This window comes from Haemorhous mexicanus, chromosome 3 (genome assembly GCF_027477595.1).
Source record: "Haemorhous mexicanus isolate bHaeMex1 chromosome 3, bHaeMex1.pri, whole genome shotgun sequence".
Lineage (NCBI taxonomy): Eukaryota > Metazoa > Chordata > Aves > Passeriformes > Fringillidae > Haemorhous > Haemorhous mexicanus.
This window is the reverse complement of record NC_082343.1, coordinates 8,663,772-8,677,991: the sequence shown is the minus strand read 5'-3', so window position 1 is coordinate 8,677,991 and position 14,220 is coordinate 8,663,772. Positions and strand designations below refer to the sequence as shown.

At 37.4% G+C, this 14,220-nt stretch overlaps 1 protein-coding gene across 5 annotated transcripts in view; it reads left to right on the top strand.

Moving 5' to 3' along the window:
* Positions 1-14,220, top strand: part of CDC42BPA (CDC42 binding protein kinase alpha) — a 185,282-nt gene that overhangs the window by 69,898 nt on the left and 101,164 nt on the right. For all 5 annotated transcript variants that reach the window (XM_059840713.1, XM_059840712.1, XM_059840711.1 and 2 more), the window contains exon 6: positions 3,940-4,088. In XM_059840713.1, coding sequence (XP_059696696.1) covers positions 3,940-4,088 — 149 coding nt within the window. The remainder of the gene's footprint in view (positions 1-3,939; positions 4,089-14,220) is intronic.

Below are 14,220 nucleotides of genomic sequence, written 5' to 3'. Positions count from 1 at the left end.
CAGGGAAACCTGTATAGCAGACCTGCAGACCTGTAGTGGTTTTTTGCCATTATATTGCACTTTCTTCTGTCAATTCAGATGCTTGTGGATCCATGGATTTTGGTCGATTTTTATAGAAATGGGGCTCTGCATTTGTAAGTCTAGCTGTTGGTGTAAATATCTCCCAGCCAGCTTCCTGCTTTGCTAATGTGGACAGTAAAAATAATCCTATGTATTGTGTAATTCTGATATTATCATTAAGAGCATTTCAAGGAAAATATTATATATTCCAGAACAGCCTGCTAGAATTTCTTTTATTCTTGCCAGTTTCCTTGTTTTCACTAAGCACAGAGCAGGTTCTGTTCTTCATCTTTGATAGTCTGATGACAGGAGCTAGTTCTGCAGCATGCTGGGCAAAATATCAGTGGTACTGAGTTTGTATCATCACTAGTTCTCCAAATGCTTTTTATTGAAATTGTGTGTAACACAAGTGGCCTTTTAAAAAAAAAAATCTGTGTAGATTGAGCAGTACATGTGGTTGTGCAGTGGTTGTTGCTTGCCTTGAGATGGACCTCAGCAAATTGGAGACAGTGAAATCTCATAAATTTCAGCAAAGGGAATGCCTTGAATTTAGGGTGTATAATAGGAGAAACCAAGTACATGCTGGGGCCCAGGTGATTGGAAAGCAGCTTTACTTGAGGTCCTGGTGGATAACAAGCTTAGCCATGAGGCAGCAAGGCACTCTCACAGTAAAATAGGCCAGGAGTATTCTGGGCTCAAGGAAAAGTGCTGCCAGCAGGTCAGGGGAGGTCCTTCCTCTCTGCTCAGCCCTGCCCCTGAAGTGCTGTGTCCAGGTATGAGCTCCCCAGGGCAAAAGAGAGATGGAACTACTGGAGCAAGTCTGTTGTGAGGCTAGAAGGATGATTGAGACACTGGGACATCCTTCCTGTGAGGAGAGCTGGGATTCTTCAGCCCAAGTAAATGTAGAATGGAGAGGGGGGGTTATCATCAATGTGTGTAAACACCCCATGGAGTGGGGTGAGTCAAGGGAGCCAGATTCCTCCCAGTGGTGCTTGGTGAAAGGACAAGAGCCAGTGGATACAAACTGAAATCCATGGAGTTTCATCAGAACACAAGAAAACCCTTCTTAACTGGGAGATACTCAAACCCCAGCTGGAGACAGTCATCATCAGCCTTTTCTAGCTGACCCTACTTGAGCAGATGAGGTCTGAAGAGGTCCTTTCCATTCCAAATGAATCTGTGATTTTGGGATTAAATTCCTGTGTTAAGCTTCCACTAGCTACTAGAATTTAGAGTTCTTAAATCTATTTTATTAAATTTATTCTTAAATATATCTATCTAAAGCTTTTTCTTTCTCTTGCAAAGATGGTCCTGTCATACAGTAGTATTTTGAGAAGTATTTGGGACTTGGATAGATCTGGATGATTGTGTACATTTAGAAAGTATTTTTAATATTATTTGGAAAGTATTTTTAAGGCTTTAAAAAACCCCTTATTTTTTATAAGAACCTGGATATTTGACATTGCATATTTGAGGCAATTTTTAATGTAAAATTTCATTTTTAGATTTAACTGTAATTGCTGCACATGTGTTTTACTTCATTTGCACAGCTTAATACCCTGAGTTTCAGTTAAGTGTTGCAGAAGTTTTCAAAGTGCTGAAGAATGATCCCACATCAATTAGGAGAATCTGAAGTGTGGTGGTGTTCGTAGGGGTCCCAGGATGAGGGAAGAGATGAGAATCTTGACTCCATGTTTCAGAAGGCTTGATTTATTATTTTATGATATATATTATATAAAAACTGTACTAAAAGAATAGAAGAAAGGATTTCATCAGAAGGCTGGCTAAGAATAGAAAATGAATGCATAACAAAGGCTCGTCGCTGACTGAGATGGTCTGGACAGCTGGACTGTGATTGGCCATTAATTAGAAACAAATACATGAGACCAATCACAGATCCACCTGTTGCATTCTACAGCAGCAGATAATAATTGTTTGCATTTTGTTCTTGAGGCCTCTCAGCTTCTCAGGAAGAAAAATCTTAAGGAAAGGATTTTTCATAAAACATGTCGGTGACATGTTTTATGAAAAAACTGAAGAGGTTTTTTTCGATATACATTCAAAACAATAAGTTCAGCTCTTGGAGATGTCTGTGCAATGCATCACTTAGTAATCAGAATCTGAAGTTCAAAAGGCTTATTGCATTTTCTAAAACTGTAAAACACAAGAAATTTATACAATCAATCTTGTTCCTAAAGAAGTGTAGGAGCACCACTGAATAGAAGATACTTATCTTCTGGAAGGATTGTGAGCATAATTTAAGAAGTTCATTATTCCTGTCACAAAGCAACAGATGGAAATTTGATTATCAACACATTTAAAATCTTGTGGAAATGCCTTTTGTGCTTTCTTATGCACTTGGAATCAATGAGGATGCCCACGTTTTTCTGTATCAAGCTGTTAAAAATCTTTGTTCATCACCTTTATTGTTATGGAAAATATGAGGGAAAAGAAACAGGTGTAAGATTTCTGCCTGCCCCTCAAATTCCCTAGAGCTGGCATAATTTTGCAGATTCTTTTATTCATAAGGAAACTGATATAAATAGTCCCTTTAGGCTGCGTTTTCAGAATTTTAAAGAAACAAATTGGGGTATACTTTATTACATTTGCAATATTTTTTATTATTTATGGTCTTCTTAAGAGTCACTGCTTCAAATGCAGATAGGCTGAGTTCCTGGAAACAGACTGGAGCTCTAAGCAAAGACTTTCAGAGAGTCTAGTGGAAATTTATTCTCAGGGGTGTGATTTGATTCTTGGGGCTGATCTCTGAAGGGCCAAGAGCTGGACTTTGGTGTTCCTTGTGGGTTCCTTCCAGCTCAGGATATTCTGTGTTTCTAATTAACCTGTCCACAATGATGTTTGAAAGTAATGTTTTAGCAGGGTGTTAAATTAGAATGTTAATAATAAGTTTTTTAGCTATAATTAGTTTGATTTTTTTTTCTTTCCCCTATTTGGCCTTTCAGGCACTGTTTCATAATTAAAAACAAACTAAACTAAGCTAAAATATATTAATCCTGAATTTCACACTTAAGTTTCACTTTTTCCAGTAATGTTAACTATGTTGCTAAAAGAAGTGGCATTTTATTCTGTAAATACAGTAAAATACAGAAAGGCTCTGATTTCTTTAATGTCTTTGCATCCACTTTTATGGCTGGCAAGTTTTATGTTTCATTAATATATAAGAAATCATATTTTTCTCCATCCTTTCAATTAGAGAAGGTGACATGTTGTATTTTATGTTGCCAGGTCCTGTATCATGTGTAATGTCAACAGTTTCTGGAATTATGCTGTGGGTCACTGGAAGTCTCTCAGGCTTTGCCTTAATCAAAATAATTTTTAGATTAGAAATGCCTCTCTAAATAATCTAAAAAATTTGCTCTCCAAAGTAATTTGTTTAATGGAAAATGAAGGTGGTAGGAAGAAAGGGAAGGGAAAGCCTTGGAAATTAGGGCAACGTAAATGAGATTACAAATGTACACACTTGTTTCATTTTTATAGGTCTGTACTTAAAACCTTTCCTCCTTTAGCTTTCTAACAAAAGGCATTGTTCTCATAAGGGAATCTAGAGGATCTAAATACTTCCTGTTTGGTGATGGGACTGTGGATGAAGTTGATACTCTTTTGTCATGAGGCTTACTATATTTGGGGAGGTAGAAATATGAAAATTATTCAAGTAGGCTAAATGCTAAACTGCAGCTGAACTGACTACTGTTTTCAGAGCACCTTAGCATCTTGGTTGGGTTTTTTTATGTCCATAATAATTTTTGCAGTGAGTTAGTTTTTATGCTTCAATGAATATTTAGTCTTTTATTCACTCCATAAATTGTGATTTTTTTTTTCCCTCCCTCACTCTGTTCTCTTATTGTTCCTACTCCACAGTACCTGGTTATGGATTACTATGTTGGAGGAGACCTGCTTACATTGCTCAGCAAGTTTGAGGACAGACTCCCTGAAGATATGGCTCGTTTTTATTTGGCTGAAATGGTGATAGCCATCGATTCAGTTCATCAGTTGCATTATGTTCACAGGTAAGTAATTAGAGCTCCAAATTCCTGTTGGAGCTATGGAGAGTTACTTGATGGAGTGAAACTAGCTCCTGTTAGAAGATTTTAGGTGGGTAACAAGTGCTTGCTGTGTTAGAGAGCACGATAGAACCAATCTCTCTGTGTGTTGTGGTTATTAGAGCTGTTGATAAACTTGTACATATGGTCAGAGACCTGAGTGAACCTCCACATGCATCTCATGAACCTTGCACACTGGTGTGCTTGAGAGTTAATGAGCCATAATCTATAAAAGCAAAACTGGAAACCTGTTTGTGAAATGTGATCAACTTTGAACAGGTTTATTGAAAGCTCAAATTCTGTTTCTTCATTAATCTATTTGATTTATACTGAAGCTGAAAACACACCACTGTGCTGTTTTCAGCATTTTCTTTTGGGTTTAAGGGTATTTTCTTTAAAATCAAGTGACGAAAGCTAAATGAATGGAAGTACTTAAATTGTGATACTTACCTTTACCTTGGTGTATGTGTGTGTGTGTATATATATATATGTGTGTGTGTGTGTGTGTGTGTGTGTGTGTGTGTGTGTGTGTGTGTGTGTGTATACCTCTTACCTTTACCTTGGTGTGGGTGTGTATGTGTGTGTATATATATAAAATACTTGGTTCACAGGAAAATATTAAGTCATTTGTGTCTAGCTTTTTTGGAGACCGTGATGGATTTTTCCACAAAACTAGCATTATCTTTTCTGTGATCATTCTCTGCTGAACTCTGTGGTAATTCTTGTGTGCACAGAGAAAGGTTATCTTACAAGAGGCAGAATCTTCAAATGCACTCAGCAGATGTACTTGACTCTGACAGAAGTCAGGAGGAAAACTCCCAGTTCTTTAAGCTGAATCATTAAGTTGGCAGAATGAGCTCGTTTGATACATCCATCTATCGCCCTTAATTAGAGTCTGTACTAACCATGCCTTCTTTCACTGTTCCCACTTGGCTGCTTCACTGCAAAAAAGGTGTGTGGGGAAAAGTGGGGCTGGTTTTAGGGTGTTTTGTGGTTGGTTTTGGTATGTTACTGAGTTGTGTTTTATTTCCTTTGGAATTCTGGCTTCTCATGAGAGAGATGTAGGTGGGGTGGTGCTAAACTGCAAATCGCTCTTCTGGAATAGTTTGAAGTCTGCTAGTTTTGCTGAAGAACTGTGTCTACCTGCTGAAGACAGCTTTGTGTCATAATGTCTCATGAAATACTTTCCTTGAGTGCTGAAGATTTGAACTGTGTGATTTCTGCCTTTGTTTTGTGTTGGTTTGGTTTTTGTTTAGGACCTTAGAATACAGTTTTTGCATTCAATTTAATTTCATTCTAATTCTTAAAATGCGTTTGTGGGTAAGTTGGCGAGACAACACTATTTACTCTTGCAAGGTCATTTACCCAGTAAATCTGCATATGGAGTAGTAACTCTTTGCAGAAGAACAGATTCCTCCTACCTTTTCCTTGAAACAGATCAAAATCTTTGTAATTGAGTACTGTTAGTTTGTAATGTGCAACAGATGTCATGTTTCCATCCTCAAACAGTAGTGGAAATGTTGAAATAGGTGCTAGTGTAAAATTTGGGATGAAAATAGTAGCATTGCAGTTGAAAACAACGTGCTAATTATTATGCTTGCATATTTATTCATATGAATTTTTAACCCCAAAAAAGGGCCCCTATGCATTCTCAGTCCTTTGTTGTTTGATTTGTGGCGTTGCCAGTGAGCCTCACATTCATAAATGCCACTCTGGCATTTTATCATTAGTACTGCTGTAATACAATGCCTGTTTATAAAGGCATGTTTGGCAAGATTAAAAATGTAAAGAGCACTTGAGTATATGTTAAATGATCAGCCTTTGAAATGAGACCTGTTTCACTGTTAGTTTTATTAAGATGCTTTCAACTGGTAAAGCAAAAGAAAGGAAAAGAAAACACATCATCTGAATGCCACTAATGCTCTTTTCCTGAGGGCTTGGCTTAACCATGGTGGCCACATCCTTTCTTGGGAGTGCCTTGCACACAGCAAAGGATGTAGGAGAAGAAGGAGGAAATAGTGCTAAAAGCTGGATTAATGTAGCAGCTGCAGTAGTGGTTTTTCAGATGAATAGCCAGTGTGCATCAGGATTTGATCTGGGTTGTTGCTACTGAACTAGAAACTGTGCTTTAGGCGTGTTTTGGTCAAGGTTCTGTTCACACAGTAAGATAGCAGATTGCTTTGTTTTGTTTCCTTTTAGTGCCCCAGTTCTTTCAGGATAGATTTTCACATTAACCATTCATAGTGGTATACGTCAATGAAAATTTTCGGGTTTTCTGTGAATGTTTTTGTACTTTTTAAAAATGAAATCTTCTGTTTTTCTTCTAAGTATGTCACTCCTCTTGTGCCTTTCTAGCATCAATCTCTTTTTAGTTGTCAATTACTTTTGTTTGGGAGTGATGCTGATTGCAGTGGCTGTTTGTGTGCCAACCCCTCTGATGTCTGAAAGTGCAAGACACTTTCCTTTCCTAAAGTACATTGGCCAAGATTCTGAAATGTCAAGTATAAACAACCTCAGGATTACTTAAATTACCATATTTCAGGCTTTCAGTTCTAAATTTGAATGCTATTTCTGCACTAGCATTGTGGGATTGAAGGATGAATTTATAGTGAGGAGATCAAAATCTAGGTATTAATAAAATTTTGCAGATAAATTACATTGTGTTTTTGAAGCTATCTCCTGATACCTAATGACATTGAGAAAAAGTTGCTAGCTAAAAATAACATCAATGCTACCATTTTTAGGGTATTGTTAATGTTTTCTCAGGTTGTATCCTCTTTTTAGTTTCAACAAATATGTGATTCAATATTTTTGAGATAACATCATTTAGAAGAGAAATCTTGGATAATTTTTCATTTCTCACTAACTAATTTCTGTGAACAAATCTTGTGGTATTTTACCTGGTAGCTAAATGATGGCTCAGGATGTAAACAAAGTGGCCTTTTCTTTAATATCTCAGCTTTTGCTAAGATATTAAAGAATTCACTAGCTTTGGCACTCACAAGTAATGTTGAGAGCTCAAGGCTAGCTTTAGAAAGGAAACTTCATCTAAGTTAAATATATGTGCAGCTGTTCAAAATGAGAAAGAAAGTACATATTTGTATCTCTCACAAATGCATAACTTCATTGCAAAGCTTATACATAACCCTGATCTCTTCAACTGAAATTTGTACCAATGAAGTGATGCTTGCTTTTAGGCCAAGGTTAAATATTGTCTTGTGTCAGTGTTCTGCAATTTGTCTTTTATTTTTATACATTTTTAACACCTTTCTTTTGTTTTTCTTTCCCCTCACCCCTCTGGATAAATACATACATTAATGTTAATTCTAGTTTCAATGTTGTGTTGTTATTTAATTCTTCATGGCATATGTTAAAAGCTTATATTTGCATGCACTATCAAATATCCAGGTGTGGAATGCAGTAAAACTCTTCTCAGCTTAAGCTAGGTAGCTACACTTTCTTTATGCATGTTGTGTTACCTCAAACTCATAAAAATTGTTTTGCCTACAACACCTTTATGATTTTATTGGTGAACTAGGTTTTCTCTCAGTTTTATGTAAAGTAGAAGTTCGTGGTTTTGTCTAAGTTCTTTGCAGTAAAACAAGATTGGAGAAGGCCTGGCTGCCAGGGGAGGAAATTTTTCCTGAGAATTGAGGAGGATGCCCTCTGGACAGGAGCTCATCCGGGGCACACTCAGTGTACCACTGGTGGCTTTGCACACCCCTTCACTGTCTGTGCTGCTGCCTTTTGTGCTGTCTTCTGAGGCAGCCTCTTAATAAGAGTGCATCTAAGTCTATCTCTGTCCTAAATTTAATTTGGGACATTACAGCTTCTTGAATATTACTGAATTGTAAGTGTTTATGTGCTTAAATAATTTTCGTCTTGACTTTCTTTCCTCCACCTATTTATTCTGTGTAGGGCTGCACAGTGGTTCAGGGCAGAGACAATTTGAAGCTAGGGAGTGTTCAGCATTTAGGCTCCTGATCCTCCAGACCACTGCAAAAATATTCATTTAAAATAGTTTTCATATATTGGCACACACCCACATTAAACAGTCGTCTTTTTCTATTGAATGGTAAAACAATCCTTAGTTACCTTCTTACTAAGAAAATATTTTGGGAAGATTATGAAACACCTGTGTTAATTGCTATTTTTGTTGGTTAAGTTTATGGGAGGATATTTAAGACTACAGGGCAGATTCTTTAAGGTACATACATGTCAGGTGTTGTCTTTTGCATGTGAAAAGATAGGCATGCAAAGCATAAACACACCCACTTCCAGAAAGTATGCGTAATTACAGTTAGCTCCATCGGGGTGTTTCTGCATTTCTGGTTGCTGCTGTCTTTTAGTTGGAAGGATTTTAGCATTCTAAACCACCAGATACCTTTTCTTATTCTTCTCTTTCGATTTTTCTCTATCAGCTTCTAAAATTTCAGCTGAGCTTCACTGGAACATTTGAGTTCTTAAAATGTAGAGCAGCAGAATTCTCTGAGGAAGTGACATCCTTTCTGAGAAATACTGAACATGAGGGAATAAATCCATTAGGGGCATAAAAGAACGGTCTATTCCCTATCAAGGCAGACTCTTGGCTTTTAACAAGAAGGTACTATTTGTCCTCAGTAGAAATCATCTTAGGGACATCCCTGAAATATTTACTGTCGGCAGGCAGCTGAAATCTGGTATCCTTTGTAGGATGCATTTCACTTTCAACTATAAGTTTCAGTGCCAGCATATCCATTTTTGACTTGCTGAATAAGTGGTTTTCTGTCTTCTGGGTGTATCCCATCTTTACTGATCATTAATTTGCTTAAGTGGAAAATGTAGGGGTGGAAGGCCCATCTTGGGAGTCAGCTGCATTGCGCGGTGTGTCTGAGTTGAGTTGGCACAAGGATGAGCCAAGCGCCCTGGCCTTTGGTAAAGTGAGCCCTCATTGTGGGTTTGAAAGAAAGCAACGTCGTATTTTAAGTGTTTACCAAACTTTGCAACAGACATAATGTGGAATACACACATGAAGATGTCCTTACAAAGTGCTGAGAGTGAAGGAAACAGGGCTAGAAAAATAAGGAAAAAATAACATGGGATTATTTTGATAGTTACTGAAAATGTATTGCTTTGAAATGTGGCATGGTTTAGTTTTACATAGAAAACTGCAGGACAGAAAGTTATTTTAGTGAGTGTTTGGTAAGCCAGTGCTTCCTTACAAGGTATTCTGTGACAAAGGTAGGAAAGCTCTGTGAGCTGTTTCTGCTCCATTTTTCCACTGAGGAGGGGCTGGATACAAAGGTTATGTGGGCCTTCATTCTGCCCCGTGACCTCGGATGGTCCAAACGCTGGCAGCTGCTCTAAAGTGTGCCCTCGGGGTGGCACCTGACCTGCTCTGAGGGCTGGGTGAGGTTAATGCTGTTTGACTACAATTCATTGGTAGGATTTCCAAAGGAGCCTGCCATGACCTAGAAGCATTTTGAAATAAAAGGCTCACAGATGCTTGGAGTGCCAAGAGCTAGTGGATCACACTGGCTGTACATCAATAAGAAGGCAAATGGTTTCTTGGAGTGGCTCATGGGAGTGCTAATTTGAGTGAAAGCTGTGCAGTGGGTGACTGTGCTGGTGTAGACCTGTATGTATATTCTGTGTTATTCGAGCAGAAGGAGTTTAAAAACCCTAAATCCAGCCCCTTAAGTGACAGTAGCCTTGAGTAGTCTATTCAGCAGAGGTGCCTTTACAAATCTATCTTTGGACCTTCTTTCTCCCATTGTTCCTCTCTCCCCAAGCTCCAGGCATTCTGTCTTCTCTGCTGAAACAAAGGCTTGTGGCACTGTGCAGGGTACTGAACAGGGACACCAGGCCAAGTGAGAGGTGACTTTACATTTTAACTAACCTGGGTCAATTCTTCAGTCTTACAGAGAATAGTAGGAAGTCACTTTAAGCCGTTTTTCCAATAAAAGCATTGTTCATTGTATTGTGCCTGTTTCACACCCCTTGAGTGGTACTTGAGATATCTGGAGATGTGATTTTAAAGAAAAGGGGGCATGAGAAACAGTTGTAGTATAAAATAAATGTACATTTATGTATCATACATAAATTTATTATATAGTCAGCTTACAGTAAAACCTTCCTCTTCTATGGTTGACCTCCTAACAGAGGAGGTTGTTGATTGTTGTCAGCTGAGGAAGGCTGGCAACTCAAGGACTGCATCCCTCCTTTCCTTCTGAGTCCCTACTTGTCCTTTAGCTGGTAGTAGTTCTCCTCTACTAGAAAGGAGACTCAGGTAAAGGAGGAGTGTCCTGATGAAGAGTTTCTACTTATTCATGTAAATTTTTACACCTTCTGGGTGTGATTGCTTGAAAGGCAGGTGGATGTGAGCACTCTGCCAGATAGTGTGTAATCCCCCTTAGGTAGGAATGGTTGTGGTTGTCATAAAGCAGAAATGTTTAAACCCTCCTAAAAGGGAAAACGAAAAAGAGAGACAAGAAATAGAGTTTGATTGGAAAGAATCCTTTTTAACTCTTAAGGGGAAAATTATTCATGTCTGAAGTTTTTTATAGAAAAACCTGTGGTCTTCCCTTCCAAGTAATAATGTTTAAAGCAGCACTCAGAAGATGCTAAATGTGATGGAACTTTCCAAGAGCTCCTGCTGCCTCTGGCATGAAGATTGATTTGACTTCTTTGGTGTTTGCAGAAGAAACGTCCACATTAGAACAGTCATAGCTCTGATATGAGATCTGTCTCAATGTTTAATGAAGTCAGAGGTGTCCACAGAATTTAATAACTTCTTTTGAGGACAAAGCATTCCCATTTGAAAGCTGTTTTTATGTAAGTTAAGCTATAATTTTACACTCATTCTCTGCTGATCATTTCAGACCTGGAAATACTTTTTCCTGCTACTTTCTGTGATATACAAAATCAACATCAGGAAAGTAGGACAAAAACATTTTCCTTATTTCTGAATTTTTTGTCTCAATGACTGTGGTTCTGAGGGTGTAATTAGCTGTTTATTTGATGACCAAGATAGAGGTGGTAATTCTAGTGATTTTTTTGTTCTTTATTAAGTTTAGAATGATGCAGGCAGAAATGAAGTAGCTGTAAAATAGTCTTCATTATTCTCAAGTCTTTTGTTGTATGGAAAGGAAACTATCTGTCTCATGTTTTGTCTTCTGCAGACCTTCCATTTCATTATCTCTTTGTGAACACAGTATTTATTTCATAACTGCCTCATTTCATAGGGTCTTCAATTTTTATTAATTAATACCTTGTGTGTTCCTCAAGTTCCCTCTTGAAATACCTTTATTTTATGTGCCCTTTGCTTCCTTTTCAGTATTTGAAATCCAATTGAGTTTATATTATTTGATTACTTAAGATTAGAAGCTGCACTGAACAATTTCATTATCATTAGCTGACTTTGAATGTCATGTAGATTTGTCATTGCATAAATAAGCAAAAATAACTTGGCTTTAAATCAGATATTCCTGCAATGTTCATATAAAACTGTAACACTGAGATGCTTGAATGTATTCTAAGAAGTGTTTTAAAACCTGGTTTCTTGCTAGAGGATTCTTCCCAGTGAATATTTGGTAAATTTGGAGTGAAAATATTTTAAGTAGGTGAATTTTCAGATCTGACAAGTAGAAATTTGATGTTTGAATTTCTGAGTTGAATGGCTGTTGCCTCAGCCACTAATTGTAGTACTTCCATTTTTTCACAGTAAATTAAGATAACCTTGCAAGATATCTTGTTATAATAAGATGTCAGGGCAAGAATCTGATTCCTGGAAGGACAATTAAGGAAATATTAGTCCAAATAATCTTGTCTGTATTGAAGCTGTTCTTCAGTAAGCATTTCCTTCTTACATTTCCAGAAGAGCTGTTGTTGCATTGATAGAGGAGCCTAGCTTGTGTTCCTTTTTAACAACAGCAAAATACTGCTGGCTTTTAACTTCTTAAATGAGAAAAAAATAGGTCACTTAACATCCTGCAAATTAGAATACTGCTTACCAAGCAGATGCTTGCATGAGGTCAGGCTTGGTTCAGTTGTGGAAGGTTCCGTGGTTGGGGTCAGGACAGCAAGACCTTGTGGGACTTTATCTGAAAAGTTGTATTAAAATCTTTATTGACTCAGGTGCTGTGATGTTTGTGCTGTTCAGTTTTTCTTTATTAGCTATTGGGGGGCAGCCTTTAGCATTTCCTCCTGCAGCAGGAAGCAGTGATATTGCTGCCACTGTAACTCAGGAATTCTTAATCAGATACAGTGTGTGAAGTCCTGGAAAAGGGCCTTAGAAAGGTACAAAGAGAAAAAAGTGGCTTAGAGGAGAAAGGAAGAAAAGGGAGGAGGGGCTAAAATCAGATCTGATACAGTAGTAGCAAAGTTATGTTGTCTTCATATAGGAAATTGAACTAGCACAGAGAGGAATTTACTTTTATGTTAGTGTGGGTTATTTTAGAGTTCTACTTAAGTTTAAGAGCTGAAAATTCGGGCCTTAAGTTCCTTTCCAAGATACTTTTTAAAAGTTATATTTGCTTTTTTTATTAAGCAAACATTGTGCCTTGTGCTTTATGTCAAAAGGAAATGATTTTTTACATATGCAGTTTGAATACAAAGGCTTTTCCAATAACACTTTATTCTTAAAAAGTGTAATTTTAGTGTGTCTGAGCAAACAGTATACAGTCGTTATTTTTCTAATTATTTTTATTTTTCTGAGATGTTTTCTTGCCAAGCTACAGCAAGTACTGGATATACTGGGATACATTTGGACCAAATGCATTTCTTCCTTTGTAGCCTCTGGCTACAGATCCTTCCTTAGTCTGTTCCTGTCAGGAATTTTATGCCAATGTCACAGAGCTTATTGTATTTGGATCATGCCTGTCAATATGGTTGGTTTGTTTTCTAGCAACAACAAAAGCAAAAAACACATACTGAGCTACTTATATGTCTGTTGCTGTATGACATGGTAGAGAAACTGTAGACATATCCGTCAAGCCTCGTCTGGCTTGTTCTCTCATGTTCCCTTGCCTTTTGGTTGGAATAAAGGTTATATTACAGGTTGAACCTGCCCAAACACATTATGAATTCCTTATAGGATGGGAGATTTTAGGATATATTTCTATTCTTTTCCTTGATTTCTGTTTTGTAAGAATTAATGTATTGCTTTCATGTTATTTCCCTCAAATTACAATCTTTTTGTTGTGATTTAAACATGATAGGGTCTTATCTATTAGTTGAGCTATTGGGTTTTTGGAAGATTTGCTTTAAAAAAAAATAAATATTCCTGTGTTAAAGGATGAAAGTACAGTTTTGATCTCTAGGGGAGTGATCTTCTGAAAAAGGCAAATGCTCACAGTCCTCCTCAGATGCCAAAGATATCATAAGCTGATTTAAAGCTAATTTTGCATATAAATATATTTTATGTTATTTTTATACAAGCATGCTTCATTTTTAATATGCTTCCTTGTCTATATGCTGCAGAATTTTTAATTAACCAAAGATAAATTGGTACTGATTAATCTGGTGCACCAAAATCTTTGGGCAGCTGCATTTGCAGGGCTGGCTCAGTGACTGAGAAAAGGTGGTTTTACAGAGGACCACACAGACACAGTGATAAGCACAAGCCATGAGAGCTTTACAAAGCTTTGCAAAACCAAACAAGCAAGAGCTGAAAGTTGTCTCACAGTAATTCTTGACAATGAGGTGGAGAATAGGGTCATCTGGGCATCCCATTTAGGTATATTGGAGTTTTACACACTCTGGGAATTAGAAGATAGCTTGTCATGTCCTCATTTAATGTGTGAAGAAAGTGGAGCACAGGCAGAGTGAAAAATAAACACAGTGTGTAATTTTGTGTGGTGGGCATGTTTTCATGGCAGAGCAGTAGGGCTGTGGAGTTTTGAGTTCAGGTTCATTTTGACTCTGATATTGTGGGAGTAGTACCAGCCAAGCTAGAGTAAGTGGAACTCCAGGATTATGAATACTTCCAAAAAGGCAAGTAGCTTTGGGAGCTACAATAAATATGGTAAAATAAGAAATCCACATGTGCTGTATTTCAAAGACTGGTTTTGATCAGGGGACAGTGTTGCAAAAGGGAAAGAATAACTGGAGAATAAAATGT